At 37.2% G+C, this 21,767-nt stretch overlaps 1 protein-coding gene and 1 pseudogene across 2 annotated transcripts in view; one reads left to right on the plus strand and one right to left on the minus strand.

The window, feature by feature from the left end:
• The first annotated feature begins 1,481 nt into the window (after positions 1-1,481).
• On the plus strand, positions 1,482-12,589 carry LOC102491485 (eukaryotic translation initiation factor 5B-like; annotated as a pseudogene).
• A 3,137-nt stretch (positions 12,590-15,726) lies between these two features.
• The window catches only part of MYL1 (myosin light chain 1), a 13,519-nt gene continuing 7,478 nt past the window's right edge, over positions 15,727-21,767 (minus strand). For both annotated transcript variants that reach the window (XM_014586176.2, XM_006140090.3), the window contains exons 4-7: positions 19,869-20,042; positions 19,052-19,129; positions 16,592-16,634; positions 15,727-16,036 (exon numbers count right to left, since the gene is read on the minus strand). In XM_014586176.2, the coding sequence (XP_014441662.1) occupies positions 16,606-16,634; positions 19,052-19,129; positions 19,869-20,042 (281 nt within the window). In that variant the 3' untranslated portion in view covers positions 15,727-16,036; positions 16,592-16,605. The remainder of the gene's footprint in view (positions 16,037-16,591; positions 16,635-19,051; positions 19,130-19,868; positions 20,043-21,767) is intronic.

Here is a 21,767-nt window from a genome sequence, read left to right on the forward strand (position 1 = left end):
CTTCCTATAGCACTAACATCATGTACATTTTTATATATAGGGGCCAGCAGGTGTTGTAGTGCTAAGGTGTTGGACTCCCCCATGTTCGACCATGGTTTGCATCCCATACCTGGCGGCTTGAAAATCATGCCAGGCATGTGTGCATGCATGTCCAAAATACCAGGAGAATGAAGGAGAAAGGATTACAACATGAACACCCCCAGTGGGGGGTGATTTCTCACTTTCCATCTCACTGTCTGTCTCTCTCCGGTAAGTACACACACCCTATTACAAAAACCTAAAAATTTTTTTTTCTGTACATATTCAGTTGATTCATTATCTGTTTTTCCATTAATAGAACATAAATGCATGAGGGCTGTTGTGTTTTGTTTTTGCTGTGGTTGTTGACTTAAGTGCCTAGAAAGAACAGGGCCCAAATGAAGTATTTTAACATATCCATTACGCTAACTGCTGGTTCCCCCCTCATAATATTGAACATTATGGGAATTGCTTGAAGAAAAACTCACCCTTGACTCTCAGGGGTATCAATTTCATGCCATACATCCAATTAATTCTCCTCCCATTTATGTCAAGACATTACAATAGCCATAATATTTCTTTAGATTCTAATCAATTGCAAAATCTTTTCTTGTTGAACTTAGGCATAGTTACATAATCTTGTTAAAATAGTGATCCAAATAATAAATTGATAAAGGGTTTGGGACTAGCAGATGGTGTACTGGTTACATTGCTGGACTCCCATATGGCTGACCCCAGTTTGAACCCTGGACTTGGAGACTTGAAACTCACACCAGGTGTGTGTGCATGTGTGCCCAAAAAATCCTGAGAGGAGAATAGAGGAGAAGGGATTGTGGTGTGGCCATCCCCCTTGGGGAGTGAGTTCTCATTTTCTGTCTCTCTGCCTCTCTGATGAATGCATGTGCCCTATAGCAAAAATCTCTAAAAGAAACAAAGAAACAAACAAACAAAAAAACAAGAAAAAGGGTTTACACCCATTTGTCAATGGTTCTAGAAGGTGGACACTTCAGGGGTTATCTTACTGGTAATTGTAGGAATATTCATTTTTAACTACATTCTGTGTTCAACAATTAATATAGTTATTAAACTTTTATCGAGTATCTATTAGGTTTATTACTCTGCCAAACATTTAGGATACCTATGTCAATGTGACATGTTTCTTACCTTCAACATTATGCCATGGAAGAAGTTAGGATAGTTTATTGATCTATTCGTGCTTTTCAAAATAATTAGTTTATGTCAACCACTTGTCAGGCACTGTTATAGGTTCTGGGGATATAAACATGCAGTAATGCAAACAAGTAATTATGCTATATTATAAATGCTAACAGATACAAGGTTCTATAGGTCAACATTGGTGGATATTTGTGGGTATAATGATTCCTAAGTTTCTGACTTGGGCAATGAGGTACATGTAAGATAAGAAATATAAGAAAAGGAGGAGGAGCTTGTTTTTGATAACTATGGTCACTTTGATTTTAGATGTATGGAAACTGAGATGCTATGGATGTCTGGTAGACACATCTGGTAAGTGGTAAGACAGCTGGATTTAGTTCTCAGGAGAGGTGCTTGGATAAAGACATAAATCTATAAATGTTGTTAGCATTGAATTGGGTTCACAATGTAAGAAAAAGACAAAACATAGAATGAAAAGGAAAGAGGGGTGAGGACAAAATATATGCAACACCCAAGCAAGAATACCTACAGAAAGCAGAGAAGGAGCAATCACAGTAATAGAATCAGAAAAAAGTATTTTCCTAGAGGCCAAAGAAGAGAATGTCAAGAGGTCAGGTTGATTAATGCTTTAGAGAAGCTGAAAACTGGAAAAGTATCTTCAGATGTGTCACTGATTTTTTTTTTTCTTTTTCTTTTCTTTTTGTTTTTTCTTTTTCTTTTCTTTTCTTTTTTTTGAGAGATTTTCACTGTAGGGTGTGTGCGCTTGCCAGACAGACAGAGAGAGACATAGAGACAGAAAGCGAGAAATCACCCCCCAGGGGGGATGGTCACGCCGCAATCCCTTCTCCTCCATTCTCCTCTCGGGATCTTGGGCATGCACGCACACGCACCCGGCGTGAGTTTTAAGCCACCGGGTCCGGGACACGAACCGCGGTCGACTACATGGGAGTCCAGCGACATAGCCATTATGCTAACTGCTGGTTCCCTTCTTTTTTTTTTCTGAGAGCAGTTTCATTTCTATTTAGCGGTCGACTACGTGGGAGTCCAGCGACATAGCCATTACGCTAACTGCTGGTTCCCTTCTTTTTTTTTCTGAGAGCAGTTTCACTTCTATTTAGAGAAATGAAAAGGTTATTAAAAATAGTTTCTGTTTCATTTTGGAAAAGCAATGAACAAGATTCAATGCTTATCTTCAAAAATCTTATTCAATTCAATTCAATTGGATCATATTTACACTCAATATTGTTTACTTATAGTCAATATCTATTAATGGATGTAGATAATAAAAAGCCCAGGCAGTTAAAATCTAATTGCTATAATGAGTCAGAACACAACACAATGAACGAATAGAAGAAAGGTATGGGGGTCAGCCATTGGTGTGGTGGGTAAGATGACTTGATCCCACATGGCTGACAATGCAGTCTGAGTCCTAGACTCAGTAGCTTGAAAAATATTCCATGTGTGTGTATGTGTGTGTGTGTGTATGCAAGTGTGTGTTGTGTGTGTATGCAAGCGTATGTGTGTGTGTGTGTGTGTGTGTATGCCCAAAATCCAGGAGGAAGAAATGGAGGAGAAGGGCTTGTGGCATGACTATCCTCCATGGGGGCTGCTTTCTCACCCTCCCACCCCAGTCCCATCTCATATATGTCTCCAGTGAGCCTTGTGACCTCTGACAAATTAAAAAACCGGGAGAGAGAGAAAGGTGCATAATGGGTTTCAGGTTGAGGACTGCAGATCTTCAGCCAATGTTGATAATGTAAGATAAGATGGCTGAACAAGTATTAGTTAGAGGAAGACGTGATAATGTAAGATAAGATGGCTGAACAAGTTTTAGTTAGAGGAAAAAATTGTGGAAGGGAGAAGATCCTTTGAAATGAAGGAGCATTATGTGCAAATTTTCAGAAGCATGCAAGTGTCAGTGTATGGGTAGCTGTCAGGAAGTCAGTATGGCTAGGGTGTAGGGAGTAAGGGTGGAGGTGAAGATTAGTGTAAGATGAGGCAGGGTGAATACACATAGACCAAACACAAGAAGTCTTGCAAGCCCAGTTGAAGAGTTCTGGCCCTCCCCCTGGGGAAAATAGAGCCTTTGAAGTGTTTAAAGCAAGAGAGTGACATTGTTAGACTTACATTTTAGAAAGATTACTAGTTAAATGCAGAGAATAGTTTGGGGTTTGGATTGAAGGGGTGGGGCAATCAGATGGGAGTCAAATAAACCAGTTAGTAGGCTGCAGCAATCATCTAGGAAAGAGCTGGTGGATGTGGGAGTAAAGGCCATGACAATGAACATGTAGACAGTTGGACAGGTTCAAATCATATTAGAGAGATGTATTGTTAATTGAGTCAATGTGAGGGCTAGGGATGAGGAAGGTCAAGTCAGGCATAGCACTGTGAATTAATTGGGAGAAGTTGTGAGAGTTCTGTTTTAGACATTGATTTGGAAATGTCAGTGATACAAGTCTAGGAAGCTGTTGGATACACAGTCTTGAAACTAAGGAGAGAAGATAAAGATTTGTAGAAGATAAAGATTTGAGTCAGGGGTGGAGAGCCAGGTGTGAGAGGTGGCACTGCAAGGGGACCTAAGTAGAGCACAGACCCAAGTAGGTGGGCAGAGGGTGGGAGGGGAGTGGAGTTGGGTTAGTCAGTGGGGCTGAGGGGACAGTGGGTCTCTGATAGACTGAACAGAGGGGCTGAGACCATGAGCACCACTGACAAGCTATAGGGAAGAAACAGAAAAGTAGGAGAAAAGGCAGTGCCATGGATGACATTGATCTTGATACCTTGGTTGCAGAAATAGAAGGAGCTGGTGCTGCAAAGGAAAAGGAATCTCAAAAATCGAAAGGGAAAATTAAAAAGGAGAGAAAAAAAGCAAATAAAGATGATATCCTAAAAGTACTGGAATAGTCTTTGGAAGCTCAAGGCATCAAAGCGGACAGAGAAACTGCTGTAGTGAAGCAGAAAACAATGGAGAAGAATTCACCTCAAAACTAGGTAATAAAAAAGGACAAAAGGGCAAAAAACAAAGTTTCGATGATAATGGTAGTGAAGAAATTGAAGATAAAGATTCAAAATCAAAAATGACTGCAAAACCAAAGCTAGAAATAAACTCACGGAGTGATGATGATGGCGATTTTAATAAACTTGTTTTAAAAAGTTAAAGGGAAAGCTCAGAAATCAAATAAAAATTGAAATGGATCAGAAGAGGATGAAGATAGCAAAAAAGTGAAAGAGAGCATTCCAGGGTAAATTCTTCAGGTGAAAGAGGTAAATTCTTTTTTTTGGAGAGGTTTTTGCTATAGGGCATGTGCGCTTGCCAGTCAGAGAGAGAGAGACAGAGAGACAGAAAGCGAGAAATCATCCCCCCAGAGGGGATGGCCACGCCGCAATCCCTTCTCCCCCATTCTCCCCTCGGGATCTTGGGCACACACGCACACGCGCCCGGCGTGAGTTTAAGCCGCCGGGTCCGAGATTTGACCCATGGTCGACTACCTGGGAGTCCAGCGACATAGCTATTACGCTAACTGCTGGTCCCAGAGGTAAATTCTTCATATGAATTTTGCAGTCTAGAAAAGGACAGGGAGAAAAAAAAAGAAAAATAAACCAGGTCCTCATGTAGAGTGGCAATGAAGATAATGACTTTCTCTTTCAAAATTAAGACTCTGGCCCAGGGAAAGGCCGAAAAGAAAGAGTATGAGAGAAAAAAAAAAAAAAGGTGAAGAAAAAGCAAAACTGTGAAAGCTTAAAGAAAAAGAAGAATTTGAAACAGGTAAAAAGGATCTGAGTAAACAAAAAGAATCCTAAAAGAAATGGAAGAGGAAGCCATAAAATTCAAGGTGACTCTTGATACTGGAGCAACCCCTGCCTCTGAAGAGAAAAGAGAGACTCCCAAAGCTGCAGAAGATGACAAAGAAGACAAAAAGAAAGAAAAAAAAGAAGAAGAAGAAAGGAGCAAAGGAAGAAAACAAGAAAGAGAAGAAAAGACCTAGCAAAGCCACTGTAAAGCTATGCAAGGAGCTCTGGCTAAGCTTAAAGAAGAAACAGCAGGACAGAAGCGAGGAGAAGAATGTATAAAATAACTGGAAGAATTAGAAGCCAAGAGTAGAGAAGCAGAACAATTGGAACAAGAAGAAAGATAAAGGAAAAAACAGAAAGAAAGAGGAAGAAAAGAGTGCTTAAAAAAAAAAAAAAAGAAAGAAAAACTCTTAACTAAATCCCAGACAAAAGCCAGAGCCAAAGCTCCCCTTAAACTTCTACAAACTCAGGGTGTTGAAGTGCCATCTAAAGACTCTGCCAAAGAAAAGGCCAATTTATGAGGACAAAAAGAAGGAAAAAAATACCACAGCAGCTAGGAAATAATGAAGTGTCTGAACCAGTGGAATTAAGTGCTGCTGTAGTTGTAGAACAAGGAGTACCAGAAAAAGAAGAGACCATTTCCTATTGAGCCAGAAGAAGATACTGAGAATACTGGATTGGATGATTGGGACGCTGTGGCCAGTGATGAGAGAGAAAAAAAGAAAGAAAGACTATCATATAGAAGTAAAAGAAAACTCGAAGAGGAGGATGAAGATGAAGAAGAAGAAGAAAAAGAAGAGAGTTAAAAGGAAGAGGGAGAAGAAGGAGAAAGTGAGGTGATGAGGAAGGTGGAAAAGTGTCAGATGAGAAAGATTCAGGGAAAACATTAGATAAAAAGCCAAGTAAAGAAATGAGCTCGGACTCTGAATATGACTCTGATGATGAGTGAACTAAAGTAGAAAGTGCTTATGACAAAGCAAAATGGAGGATCGAGAAATGGCAACTAGAATACAGTAATAGTGTAAATATAGAAGAGCTAAGAGTCCCCGTCATTTGTGTACTTGAACATATGGATACAAGGAAAACAAAAATTTAGATGAACTTCATGAAACATGTACAAGATGGGGAAGCAGGTGGTATTACACAGCACATTGGGTCACCAGTGTTCCCCTTGAAGTTATTAATGAGCAGACATTAAAATTTTTGATACAGAGAATGTATGGATTATAGGAATGCTGATTATTGATACTCCTGGGCACGAGTCTTTCAGTAATCTAAGAAACAGGGGAAGCTCTCTTTGTGATATGGCCATTTTAGTTGTTGATATTATGTAGGGTTTGGAGCCCCAGACAATTGAATCAATCAACCTTTTCAAATCTAAAAAATGCCCCTTCTTTGTTGCACTCAGTAAGATTGATAGGTTGTATGATTGGAAAAGAGTCCTGACTCTGATGTGGCTGCTGCTTTAAAAAAGCAGAGAAAGAATACAAAAGGTTAATTTAAGAAGCTAGCAAAGGCTATCATTGTGGAATTTGCATAGCAAAGTTTGAATGCAGTTTTGTTTTACTAGAATGAAGATCCCTAAACTTTTGTGTCCTTGGTACCTACTCATGATGGCATGGGAAGTCTGATCTATCTTCTTGTTGAGTTAACGTGGACTATATTGACCAAGAGACTTGTGCATTGCGAAAAGTTGAGAGCACAAGTGACGAGGTTAAAGCTCTCCCAGGAATGGGCACCACTACAGATGTCATATTGATGCATGGACGTTTTTAGATAAAAAGCCAAGTAAAGAAATGAGCTCGGACTCTGAATATGACTCTGATGATGAGTGAACTAAAGTAGAAAGTGCTTATGACAAAGCAAAATGGAGGATCGAGAAATGGCAACTAGAATACAGTAATAGTGTAAATATAGAAGAGCTAAGAGTCCCCGTCATTTGTGTACTTGAACATATGGATACAAGGAAAACAAAAATTTAGATGAACTTCATGAAACATGTACAAGATGGGGAAGCAGGTGGTATTACACAGCACATTGGGTCACCAGTGTTCCCCTTGAAGTTATTAATGAGCAGACATTAAAATTTTTGATACAGAGAATGTATGGATTATAGGAATGCTGATTATTGATACTCCTGGGCACGAGTCTTTCAGTAATCTAAGAAACAGGGGAAGCTCTCTTTGTGATATGGCCATTTTAGTTGTTGATATTATGTAGGGTTTGGAGCCCCAGACAATTGAATCAATCAACCTTTTCAAATCTAAAAAATGCCCCTTCTTTGTTGCACTCAGTAAGATTGATAGGTTGTATGATTGGAAAAGAGTCCTGACTCTGATGTGGCTGCTGCTTTAAAAAAGCAGAGAAAGAATACAAAAGGTTAATTTAAGAAGCTAGCAAAGGCTATCATTGTGGAATTTGCATAGCAAAGTTTGAATGCAGTTTTGTTTTACTAGAATGAAGATCCCTAAACTTTTGTGTCCTTGGTACCTACTCATGATGGCATGGGAAGTCTGATCTATCTTCTTGTTGAGTTAACGTGGACTATATTGACCAAGAGACTTGTGCATTGCGAAAAGTTGAGAGCACAAGTGACGAGGTTAAAGCTCTCCCAGGAATGGGCACCACTACAGATGTCATATTGATGCATGGACGTTTGAAGAAGGAGATACGATCATCGTTTCTGGAATAGAAGGGCCCTTTGAGGTCTCTTGTTACCTCCACCTATGAAGGAGTTACAAGTTAAAAACCAGTATGAAAAGTATAAAGAAATTGAAGCAGCTCAGGGGGTAAAGATTCTTGGGAAAGATCTGGAGAAAACGTTAGCTGGCTTACTCCTCTTGGTGGTTTATAAAGAAGGTGAAATCCCTTTTCTTAAGGATGAACTGATCCAGGGAACCAGCAGTTAGCGTAATGGCTATGTCGCTGGACTCCCACGTAGTCGACCGCGGTTTGCGTCCCGAACCCGGTGGCTTAAAACTCACTCCAGGCGCGTGTGCGTGCGTGCCCAAGATCCCGAGAGGAGAATGGAGGAGAAGGGATTGCGGCGTGGCCATCCCCCCTGGGGGGTGATTTCTCACTTTCTGTCTGTCTGTCTGGCGAGCGCACATGCCCTATAGCAAAAATACCTCTCAAAAAAAAAAAAAAAGGATGAACTGATCCACAAGTTAAAGCAGATACTAAATGCTATCAAATTGGAAGATAAGGGAGTCTATGTGCAGGCATCCACGCTGGGCTCTTTGGAAGCTCTCCTTGAATTTCTGAAAATTTCAAAACTGCCCTACACAGGAATTAACATTGGTCCAGTCCATAAAAAAGATGTTAGGAAGGCTTCAGTGATGTTGGAACATGATCCTCAGTATGCTGAAATTTAGGCCTTTGATGTGAGAATTGGACAGGACACACAAAAAATGGCTGATAAATTAAGAATTAAAAAAATTCAGTGCAGAAATTATCTATCATTCATTCAATGCCTTTACAAAATATAGACAAGACTAACAAGAAACAGAAACAAGAAGAATTTAAGCACATAGCTATATTTCTCTACAAGATGAAAATCCTCCCTCAGTATATTTTCAGTTCTTGAGATCCGACAGTGATAGGTGTGACTATGGAAGCAGGCCAGGTGAAACAAGGGACACCTACATGCAACCCAAGCAAAAATGTTGTTTACATTGGGATAGTAACAAGTATTGAAATAAACCATAGACAAGTGGATGTTGCAAAAAAAAACAAGAGGTCCATCTCAAAATAAAACCTAATCCTGGTGAATCTCCCAAAATGTGTGGAAGATATGTTGAAACCACAGACATCCTGGTCAGTCTATCGACTGCTCCTGCCCAGAGAACCTGCCAGGACTGCTGAGGGGACATGGACAATGGCTGGCTGCTAACAGTCTGGCCTTGCTGAGTCTGCACAGTCCCTGCCCAGTCTCCTGTTGGAGGAAGGACCTGCCTTAGCTCAGTTCCCAGGTTGTTTCTCTGCCTGGGGCCACACCACTTGGGCCTCAGCAGTTGCTCTTCAGGTGGCAGCAGCACAGTACTGTCTCCAGCTGCCATTGGGCCCAGAATTTCTCCCTGAGTTGCCAGTTGTTAGCAGAGAGATCTTTCCTTCTCCTTCGGATTCCTGCACCTGGAAGCAATGTAAGAACCCCTTTTCTTGAGTGAGATGGTGGCTCCCACTTGCTCCCCAAATCCTTAATCCCTGCCTCCCTGTTTCTCTTCCCAATCTCAGATGCTAGTAAACTCAAAAGATAAGCAAGGAAAACAAACAAACAAAACAGTCAAAGACTGGTTCAGAGATGAAATGCAGCAGAGTGACTGGCGACTTATTGTGGAGCTGAAGAAAGTATTTGAAATCATCAATTTTTCCACACAGTGCAGGAATCAGAAGAAATGTACTATTATGTTGTAATATCGTCAACAAAAAAAGACAAAAAATGGAACAGACATATCTGGACAATGATGGACTTAAGTATGGAAGGAAAAAAATAGTTGAAAAAATGTTTTCCATGAGAAACGAAGAAATGTACAATGGTTTGACAGTGGTCGATTACCTGTCCCCACAGTTCCAATGCGCTAGTTCACACACCTCCCTCCCCACCTTCTCTGCTTGACTGCTGTTTTAAATTTTGCCCTTCCCAAATTTTGATTTTTATTACAGATCTAAAATCTTTCTCAATTTTATACGGATTAGTAGTGCAGTATTGGATTAACCAAGCAGATTTTGTGATGCTTGGGACGCTTTCTTGTAAGAAAGACTTCTTTACGTATGCCTTTTTTTCCATAGTAATTTCCCCCCATCATTCTTCTGCTATATGCCCTTAGGAGTCTTTTTAAAAGTAGTAAATTAGGCATTCTGGTATTTCTTTATCTGCTTTGTATGAAATCATGGTATAAAGCATAGCTGGGTGCTTGTTACTATTGGTTTAGTCATGATAGTCAATTGTAATGATCACAGTTCTGAACTACCAATAAAGAAAGCAGACACTGAAGAAAAAAGATTTGGGAGTCAGGAGATATATATATGTGTGTGTGTGTGTGTGTGTGTGTGTGTATACACATATATATATAATTTATAATTTATATATATATATATAATTTAAGATATGGAAGAGATTATATATATATTATATAATTATATATATAATTTAAGATATGGAAGACATCGAGAGAGAGATCACCCAGAGAGACTTTCTGGAGTAAGAAGAAAAGCCAGCTGAACAGAACCCTGAGCCTAAAAAGAATGAGAGAAATGAATAGAAAAAGCAGAACTCATCAAAAAGACTAAGAGGCAGCAGAAAGAGAGGTTGAAGAAACATGAAAAATACAGCATCACAGAATCCCAGAAGGCAAGGAAGAGAGTATTTTAAGGAGAGTGAGTAAATAATACCACATGCTACAAATAAGAAAACAACTAAACAGAACTTGTTAATTCTCAATTGCTTTTGTCTAGGTCATGGTCCACTTCTGCCTCCATTATTTCTTGCCTCGTTTGAATGAGTAGATCTTTTTATTGTTTGAATTTAATTGTTTTTCTTTCTTTTTGAGAGATTTTTCTATAGGGCGTGTGTGCTGGAGAGATAGAGACAGAGAGACGAAAAGTGAGAAGTTACCCCCCCAGGGGCCATGCTGCAAGCCCTTCTCTTATATTCTCTTCTAGGAATTTTGGACACACATGCACATGTGCCTGGCAAGAGTTTCAAGCTGCCAGGTCTGGGACTTGAACCACAGTTGGCCGCATGGGAATCCAGCCATCTGCTGACCCCTTCAACTTAATCTTTGCAACAAAAAAATCATAGTAAGGCAACTGAAAACAGGGGCCAGACAATGGCATAGCAGTGATGTATAATGTTCTGAGAAACTGATCCACTTAGGAAGGTTCCAGATTGCCATCCAGGGACCTCACAGAGTACCCAAGGCAAGTATGTGCACATGAAGCTGGGGAACGGAGCGGGCATCGCAATGCCGTTGGGGTTGCTGTTTCTCTGTCACTTTCTGTTTGCTTGCTCATGATGTAAATCAATTTAAAAAAACAAAAAGAGAAAAAAAAAGTTTTATTCCTTACCACATGCCAAATAATTCATATTCTTAATTTACTTTAAATCACAGAACCATTCTTTTAAACTGTATTTTATGGATGATGAACTTGAAACTTGGAAAGGTTAAGTAATTTCTCCATGACCATGTATCTCAGAAGTGGTAACAGTAGGATTCAAGCCTCAGCTTGATTTCAAAGCACCTGTTCTTTAGGGCAGACTTTGAGTCTGCCAAAGAAAGTCTAAATGAAAGTGGAAAAGTAAACAAGAATAAGTGTATGTTTATCACTTTTTCTAAATAATAGTTCAAAATGAACTTCACCAGTTGCCATTAAATGATAATTGCTAAGTACTCTTTTATACATAAAGCACTTCAAAAAGGTCATGGAAAAATGGAACGAAGAGTTTATTTTAGTGTGAAATTAAAAAAAAAAAATCCATGCATAGTTTTTTGTTGTTTGTTTTTAGAGGTTTTTGTCTCTGGTGAACCCCTTTAGGGCACATGGGCTTATCAGGGAGAGAGACAGATAGACATTCTCCTTCTGGGATCTTGGGCATATATAAACATGTGCCTGGTATGAGTTTTTAAGCCACCAGGTCTGGGGTTCGAACCATGTTGTCATGTAAGAGTCCAGTAACATAACTGCTACCCCATTTGCTAGCCCCCACCATGCATTTTTCATGAATCTTTTGAAGACTTCTTGTATCATGGGTTGAGTCACTAATAAAATACTTAAGCAAAAAATTTAATTTTTTCTGATATATATTTTATCACCTTAAATTTATATTTCAATTGTACCATCAAACGTTCTTAATTACCTACTTTTATTCTAATAGCTTTGTATTTATTCTCACCCTAGTCAAAGATTATTATGAGGTGAGTTGATTTTCTCCTTTGCAAGTTAGAGCAAGATAATAGGAAATGACAATCTGTTTTGTTTGTTTGTTTTCATCTTTCAAAGAACGGAAAGAGTAACCTTATCTATATGTCATTAAATTCTTTTCTATAATTTATGTGGTTATTGGGCAAGGAACTTCTTATTTTTAAAAAGTTCAAATAGATCAAGAGTGAGCTGATCTTGTGGCCTAGTGGTTAAGGGAACTGGATCCCACAAGGTTGAGTAGCATGTGCATGCATGCCCCAAATACCAACAGAATGAAGGTGAAGGGATTGTGGCATGACCATGTCTCTTTGGGGAATCCCTCTCTCTTTCATTCTCTTTCTCTCTCTGGCAAGTATACTTGCCTTCTGGTAAAAACAAACAACAACAAAACAACTTACAAAAAAAAGAGACCCCCCCCCCCAAATCAAATAGACCATAAGTATTTCCAGTAATTCCAGGAGTATTTCTCAGCAACTTCAAAATCTATATTTCTGAAAACTCAGAGCTTTATCCCTTCTCAGAAGGTCTACCTCCGTGTTTATGGATCTACTTAGCATACATTTAAATATCTAATGATTGATCAAACTAGCAACCATTAAAGATAATGTATATTCTGATGTCTTTCTTTAACAGATACAGCTTCATAATACTTAGAAGGCCAGGTCGGGGTTCTGCCCCAGAATGAGGTGACTTGTCTTCTTTCAACTCTGACTTCTAGTTCCATCCTGCACTACAGGTGCCTTAGAGGTAACTCCATCTTTTTCTAAACTAAATGAACAAAAAAAGTTAGCTTTGAACACCTCTTGGTCTTAGGATTGCATACCCCCATGGTGGTTTTCCTTTAAAAGGATAGACCTAGGAAGAGTCTCACCCAGGTCATGGTGCCCTAGAGGCAGAGAAGGCTGGGATCCTGGATACTCATAGAATAGTCTAGAAATAGGGGCACAAGCTCCAAGGTGACATGCTCTATTTTTGGGTAGAATCCTTGGCACTGAGTTGTGTGACTGCAGGAGGGCCAGAGTGAGGGCCTCTAAAGTGGGACCTCCAAAGCACAGGCCATACTTACCCAAGGTCTAAGAGTGACAGTGCTTCTCCATTTTGCATAGCCGCAGTTGTGGCAGAGTAGCTCGAGCCAATCACATTGCTGACCAAGAAAGTCAAATCAGGGTACGGCTGGTACGTTCTTTCAAATATTAAGAATTAACTAAGAACATCTATCTTGGTATGAAGTTTCCAGAAAGATTTCCAGAAGGTCCATGGAACTTCATCACCCTCCCCTTTACACTGACTTTTCTTACCCTTGACTCACTCATCAAACTAATATTGAGATCATTTCCTAAATTATTTCTTCAGTTTGCACTTCTGTGGCTCAAGTTAGATGATTGTTCAAGGCAGCGCAATTCTTTAGTTTTGACTCCTGGTACTTGCTCTTAAATCTCCTTTTTTCTTTTGGACTATACAGTTGGTTTTCTAAATAGTTCTGTAGTTTCATCATTTTCTCTAGACTTACACCTTAAAAGAAGATATTTCTTTTTCCATTCTATTAATTAAATTTGCTACCATAGAAGAAGACATGTAAATATATTTAGAGAAAGACACACTGTGAATTATTTCCTATAATGTTTAAGAAATATTACTCTGGGGCTGGCAGGTAGCATGGTGTTTAAGGTGCTGGATCCTACATGGCCAACTTGGCAGTTCAAGTCTCAGACCTGGTGGCTTGAAAAACACACCAGGTTCAAATACATATATACCTAAAATCCAAGAGGAGAATGAAGGAGAAGAGATTATGGCATGAACATCCCCCTGGAAGTGGTTTCTTACTTTCCCTCTCTGTTTCTGTCTCTTTCTATGTCTCTGGCAAGTGCCTAGGCCTTACAGAAAACATCTAAAATTATAATAATAAATATTACTGTGAAGTATAAAAATAATATTTTATTTTCCCAATTTAATGACCTTTTATTGCATTCATAGAGGAGAATAAATTAAGTTCCTATGTGCTATTTAAACTTCAGATATAATTTTGTGGCAAAAATTAATATTTAATATGACTTTTTATCAGAAAAGTAACTTAAAGAGAGTTAAAAAACAAACCTGAAAATATTTGCTTATGCAGCATAGGCTTTTCAGCAGTTATTTTTAAAGACTGAGGAATTAGGCACCTGTCATTTTTTGCCAGCTGGTGTAGATGTTAAAAATTACTGTTCCTCTTCTGCCTGCTACTCTATTTTGCACCTGTTGCTACTTGAGTTATGGGTATTTCACACATGGTAATTTAATAAGGTTAGGTCCCATGACAGCATGCAAGATTTTATCCCATTGAGGGTTAAAGCTGTTTTATAAGGTCTTGAGGGAAAAGTATTAAATATAAAGTTTGACTCTAAACATTTAGTACCTTGTAGATATCACATTTTGTTTAATGAAAAAAAAATGTGAGGAATGTAGAATATGGGACATTTAGCCACATATCCCAAAACTAAAACGAGCCTTTTATAATTGAACTATTTCTACCAGTCAACTTCTCTACATGGTGAAATTTGTAATTGAAAAAAATTTGTTTGATGTAACTACAGAAGATTAATATGCACTGAAAGCTTTACTGTTCAGTATGGTAGTCATAAGTCACAAATGGAAATTTAAAGTCAAATTTAAAGTAATTAAAATTGTATTCCTCAGTTGTACTAGAGCGTTTCAACTACCCATAGCCACATGTGGCTGGGGATTATAATATAAGACAATGCAAATACAGATTTCCATTTTCACAGAAAGTTCTTAGAACAATGCTCTGTGATATTTCCAACTCCTGGTCCTAAGTAAACATGGCCTTAACAACCATGAAGCCATAGTGTATTTTCTTTAAAAGAGTGATGTGAATGTCTCATGATTATCTCGGCTACAAACACATAGTTTGAGGTTGACACGTCAGTTGTTCAAATGACTGACCTTTGAGAGATAAAAGAAACACTTTGCCCTAAATCTCCCAAAAATGTGTAGGCAGGCAGGTACTTTGCAGAGATTTTCTAATCTCAAATATGATAATGATATTTTTAGAAAGGTGGGGACTAGTATTTGTCACTCATCTCTTAGAAATATTCAACTTAAAAACTTCTAGATTGTGTTCTAAAGAAAAAGTGAAAGTATTCAGAGATGGCAGAGTTTATCTCGTGAATGTTCCTGTCAACTAGACTTACTATTTTTGACATGTATTGAAAGATCAAACTGAGATTTAGAGATATGGACATGCAAAGAAGGGAGAATCCTAGGAGGAAATAAATATTAATAAACAGGATTTTGAGTTCCAGAGCAGAAATACCAACTAGAGAGAATTTTTTTTTTTAAGTAACAGCTGAAAGGTCACTTTAATATTTATCTTTGAAGATATTCAGTGAGAAGGATCAAGGGCTTATTACAAATTTTGAATAGGCCAGATTGTTACTAGAAGTGAATATAGAAAGCTATGACCAAAATGATGTACACAAATTTGAAAGAACTGCTTTCATCTTAAATCGTGACCAAAATGATGTACACAAATTTGAAAGAATTGCTTTCATCAAAAATCACTTGGATGGTTTATATAAAAACATTTTTTATCCTGTCTAGATTTTCTCAGTTCTCTATTTAACCTTTTCAATAAAGTAATAAAATAACCACATATTATTACTTTATTAGCCAATTTGTTATTGTTATATAGATTGTAAATAATTTATTCCTTTAAAAGTCTATAAATCATCAGCATTCATACATTTAACAAAAGGACTGAGGTACTTAAAATTACACTCATTACAAAAGAAAATAAAAACACAATGTGAGTTGAACATTCCAGACTGACCAAAATTGTTTATTGATTTTATTATTTTTAAGGATCTTGTTGACCCTTGATCCCTAGCAGATAATAAAGAATGGTGCTTGGATTTGACAGAGTCAGTATTTTATTGTCTTTTGCAGCAGACAACTGGTTTGCTTGGTGTGAATACAATTCAGAGAAAAACTCAAGGTATATAAAAATCAGGGATTCTTCCAGTCTAGAATGGTCCAGATTATTTTGTTTTACTGAATGATGGTAAGTAGATCTGGACAATCATAGGTGTTCTTAAAATAAGGTTCCAGCCAGTCTTCCTAAACAATGCTTGTTCTGTAAAGGAAAAGGGAGAACTAATGAGATGATTGCCACTTTTTAGAAAGAAAATTCAGGAGGAAATTATGTGATGTGCAAAAGAAGTGAGAGCACAAGAGAACCAGCACGGACAAGGTAAGCCATTCCCTCCTGGTTTAAGAACCTGGTTGCAAGTGCCTGAATCTGGACTGTTATAACATGAATTTATAGGGCAGTAATTGTTAGAAAGTATGTTAGTTATTCAAAGAACTTAGGCCCATGGTTATTCTCCAACTAAATTAACTAGTCTGTGCTTTGTTGTATCTCCACTGCATACCTAAAATATAGTCAAAAAGATAGATTTATAGAGAGAAGCAAAAACATACTAAACTTTAGCTTCTACACTTATTTAAGAATGTTCTATTGTTAAATGACTCATTTCAAGGAGTTTTTTAAAAAATTTTCTGGTTAATATAAATAACTCTTAATTAGGAACCAATGTCAATTATATCTATAGCTTACAAAGCAACACAGTTACCTTGTCAAAAGACTATTGAGAAAGCCTTATATAATAGAGAGAGAACAGGTGTATACCTTGAAAGCTCCATTTAGATAGACATGATGTGTTTGACAAAAGCTGTAAGGATAATAAAGACAGTTTAGAATTAGAATATAGTCAAACTTAATTTTAAAAGATTTAGCAAGCGAGCTTACTATTCTTAGCTGCAACAATAGAGTTTACTATCTTAAGCTCGGTACAGCCCACTATTCTTAATACTGAGTTTACGACTTTACCCAGATTTTCTAAATTTAAATTGTTGTATAGGTGGTACATTTACATGGTTTAAATTGTTTTTCTTTAAAGTGTTCCTTACTGCTGTCTGCCTGCCACCTGGTTTCTTTCTTTATAGTTCAAATACTGTCATAGTCTATACACTGTTTATACTTGCTTTTCTCAATTAATAATTTATCTTGGATATATTACCGTAACTATATACAAGATTTTTTGTTGTTGTTATTTTTGCTATAGGGCACATATGCCCATCAGAGAGACAGAGAGACAGAAATGAAGAAATTACTCCCTGGAGGGATGGTCGCTCAGGTCTTTATTCTTTTTTAGGCTACAGAAAATTGTACTGTATAGATGTACCAGAGTTTATTTGATACATTGCACATTGACGAACATTAAAATGTTCAAATGTTTTGCTATTTTGAACAGCTCAGTAATGAGTACCAAGTAAATGATCATTTCACTTGAATGCAAGTGTACCTAGAAACTCAGTTTCTCAGAGGTTTACTAGAATTAATAGTATCACACAGTCACATAGAGGTTTTAAAGGTATATATTCCCACCAGTAATGTACGAGATTGCCCGTTTCCATACTCTTTCCTCAACCCCAAGCCTGGTAAAACATTTGATCTTTGGCAACCAGCTTATTGAAAAATGGTATTGCCGTATAGTTTTAATTTTTTTTAATTAGTGTGGTTTGGCATCTTATATTTATTTTTATTCCTTTTCCTATGAGCTGTCTGTTCATATACTCCCTAATTTTTCTGTGGGATTTGTAGTCTTATATTAATTTGTAGTAGTTTTTTTTTAATTAGAAAAATTAGATGTTTCTCATATGATTGCAGAAATATTTTTCTGGTTCATTATTTGTCTTTTGACTTTGCTTTTGGTGGCTTTTGCTATACAGATTTTAATTATGTGGTTGAATTTATCAAACATTTCAAGGCCTTTTGAGTTTTGTGCTACTGCTAGAAAGGCCAACTCCAAAGTTATAAAATAATTCTTCTGTGGATTTTGTGTTTTTTATGCTTTTTAAATTTTACATTTTACATTTGAATTTTTGGCCCATTTAAAATTTATCTGTTTATTTTTTAGATGATTATCTGATTGCCCAAAGAATATTCACTGAATGACACTTCTATGTAATGTATTTATGGTAATAATTAAATTGTTTACAGCAAAAAAATTAAGTTTAATTAATATGGTCAATGAAGATTAGCTTGACTGGATACTTTCCTCTCCATCCTTTTCCCCAATTTTCTTATCCTCTCCTTTTTTCTTTCCTGTGCTTTTCTTTTCTTTTCCTTATTCATGAGGCTTTATATATCTATATTTGCATCAAAGTTACCAATATGGCTTTACTGAAATGTGGCTATACTTGTCCTCTTTGAGAGTAGATAAATTATTAAATTTTATTGGAAATTTTTTAATTTGCAAATTATATTATGCAACTTTATAGTGCATCTTGTTTTATGTAGTGTATTGCTTTTACACTCTCTGGATGAAGTTGCTATAAACTGGTAACAAAAATAAATAATTAGCTACTATAAAATGGTTTTCACTTATGCAGGAACAGTGGACAAAGAGAATTATTAAAAATTTTAGCCCCCCCCCTGCCATTAACAATTTAGCTTTCATGAAGTACTAAATCTTTTTGTCCCTCAGTTTCCTCATTTTCTTTATTTTTAAATATTTATTTAATTTTGTTTATCATTATTATTATTTTTTATTTTAACTTAAAAATTTTTATATACCTTCAATCATTTTCATAATTGCTTGCTATAACAAAAGGACTTTGAAATCTCTAATTTTAATATTCTACTAAAATTTATTTTAACACAAGCAATCTGTCTCTAGCACAAGGAAATGATAAAGATCTCACAACAAACACATGGCAAAATACATATTTTAGTTGTAAAACAATGCACAGGGTTGCTTAAACACACTGGAATAGATCTTATGTATATAAAGAATCTTCCAAAAATGTATGGGAAACGTATCATATAAACAAACCCTATGCATGGATTTCAAAAATTTTTTGCACTAAAATGAACTCTCACTTTAATTCCATTTCCCATGAACTTTCTGAAGTCCCCTTGTATATTCAGATCCTTATTGACTATCTCTTTAGACTTATTATGTAGTTGATTGATAATAAATAGCACGTATGTCTACAAGGAAGAAAGAAGAAAGAAGTTACGGAGTCTATCATCAACCTAAACAGCTAAGAGTTGCTACAATCACTGGAGGATGTGAGGTGGTACCTTCGTAGTTGATGCAGCCATTGGAGTCTTCTTGACCTGCCAACAGGGCTTCCACTTCTTCCTCTTTCATCTTTTCACCTGATAAAACAAAACTCTTCATTCAGAAAGTAGGCCACAAAATATGTTAAAAATTTCACCATAGGTCACCAGCCATTGAGCTTCTGGAGATTATAATTAAAATCTTAGAGCACAGAAACTATGCCCTTCCTGCCACTCTAGCACTTTGTATTTTGTTAATAAATTGTTTCTGAATGAATAAATCGGATATCCATTTTCCTTGATCATCCAAGCAATATCCTATAAGAACTGCAATGTTTAGTTGTACTTATTTACTACCAATACATATATACATTTTTTTCAGAGAGAGATTTTGTTATAGGGTACATGTGCTTGCCAGAAAGAACAGAGAGAGACAGAAAGTGAGAAATCATCCTCAGGGGTGCCTTCTCCTCCAGTATTCTCTTGGGATTGGGCACACACACACACACACACACACACACACACACACAGTGTGAGTTTTAAGCCTCCAGGTTCGGGATTTGAACTGCAGTTGACTACATGGGAGTCCGGCGACATAACCATTATGCCATCTGTTGGTCCCCTTTACTACCAATATTTTAAATGACCTTTTTCTCAAAACAAATGCACTGTCACTGAGGCCAATGGAAATGGTCATTAACTTTTGACTATTCTTTTTCATTTGTCCATTGTAGACTTTGTAGGAGGCCATCTATTTTGGTCATAACTTGGTTCTCCTAAGGCATGCTCTTTCCTAGACATTCTGCCCTCTTAAGTTCATAAAATAAATTATTCTTACCCAGGGTGGCAAGAACATGGCGAAGTTCAGCGCCCATGACCGTACCATTGCCTTCCTTGTCAAAGACACGCAGCCCCTCAACAAAATCTTCATAGCTGCCCTGGTCCTTGTTGTTGGAAATAGCTTGCATCATGGGCAGAAATTGTTCAAACTCGATTTTCTTGGCATTCATCTCTGAAAGAAGTTGCAACTTGGAGTTATTAGTAACCACAAGATACCATCTGGGAGTCACAAATAAAGTTCATTCTAGATGATATGAAAACATTTACACAGCTTAAAATTCTCTTGGTAAATTTTTAAAATAAAAAATATATGGTAATCGATAATAGCCTGAACTCCAGAGTCCCAGCGCCTGAATTTTGTTCCCAATCCACATTCTCCACTATGTGACAGTGGGCAAGATAATAACCTCTTTATCTCTCAGATTTTCATCAGTAAAAGAGAGATACCTTCTAGTGTTGTGAGAACTAAATACAATAATGCGAGCTTATTAGAACACTTATCATAGGGGCTGGACAGTGGTGTAGCAGTTAAAAACATGACACTATGCGGCTGACTGGCACAGGAATGTTCCAGAATCATTTCCTCAGTCCTCCCTGAGTGTATTAGGCAGCACACAGCGTGTTCCCATGATCCAGAGCTAGCTGAGCAAGGGGGTGGATCAAAGCATCACAGTCTTTTGGGAGGTGCTATTGGTCTGTCACTCTCATTCATGGAAGAAATAAATAAGTGAACTTAAAAAAAAGGAATATTTTGAACAAATGGAGTGCTTTAAGAAGTGTTAGCTACTATTTTATCATATTGCCAATTTAATCTTTTCTCTAAATACTAGAGATGCAATATAAAAATATACTGAGATACAATAAAGCCAACAGTGACATGTAAATATAGTCAAATTTAGTTGAATTTTAATACATATTCCATACTCTAGCTTATGAGGAGTATGTATGTCAAATATTTTGTGATCTTCTGACTCCCTTGCAACTGAGAAGCAGAAGACAACAGGACTTTCTTTAGTATTGTCTGACAAGGTAAATGTCATTCACAGCAAAAACATAAAGTAGACTATGAAAGTGAATGCAACTGGATGAAACTATGTTTCAAAATCAAATCAAAATTTTCTTTTACTACTCCTCTCACAGAATAAAAACTAAGTACATCGATATATATATATAAAACACATATATGCACACATATGTATGTATATAAAGATATACATATACATACATATATATGTGTGTGTGTGTATATATATATATATATATACACACACACACACACACACACACACACACACAGACATACATACATATATTTATTTGCTATAGGATACATATGCTTGCCTGAGAGAGACAAAGAGAGACAGAGAGAGACAAAGTGAGAAATCATAACCCCCCCCCCCCCACACACACACAGGGGGATTGCCACACAACAATCCCTTTTCCTCCATTTTCCTCCAGGGATTTTGGGCAAGTACACAAATGCACCCTCCATGATTTTCAAGCTTCTGGGACTGGGATTCGAACTGTGGTCTGCCATGTGTGAGTGCAGCGCCTTAACCATCATGCCACCTGCTGGCCAATGTACATCCAGTGATAATAAAAAGACTAAATTTGACTGTTAAATAAATGAGCACTTACATAGTAATTCTATTGAAGATGGATGTCTGGTAAGTTAGGAAATGATATTTTCAAGTAAGGTTTGGCCTATTGTTCTCCTTTTAATCTCATGTTCTCAACTACTTTCTGCATGACTTAACTGGAAATTTTTCTCTGAGGAAAATGAAGATGAAAATTTCAAAAGAGTGACATAATGTTTTTATATCAAATTCCACCCCTCTTTTTTTTTTTTTTGGAGAGGTTTTTGCTATAGGGCACATGTGCTTGCCAGACAGCCAGG

The sequence above is a fragment of the Tupaia chinensis genome, unplaced genomic scaffold (genome assembly GCF_000334495.1).
Source record: "Tupaia chinensis unplaced genomic scaffold, TupChi_1.0 Scaffold000018_1, whole genome shotgun sequence".
Classification (NCBI taxonomy): Eukaryota; Metazoa; Chordata; class Mammalia; order Scandentia; family Tupaiidae; genus Tupaia; species Tupaia belangeri.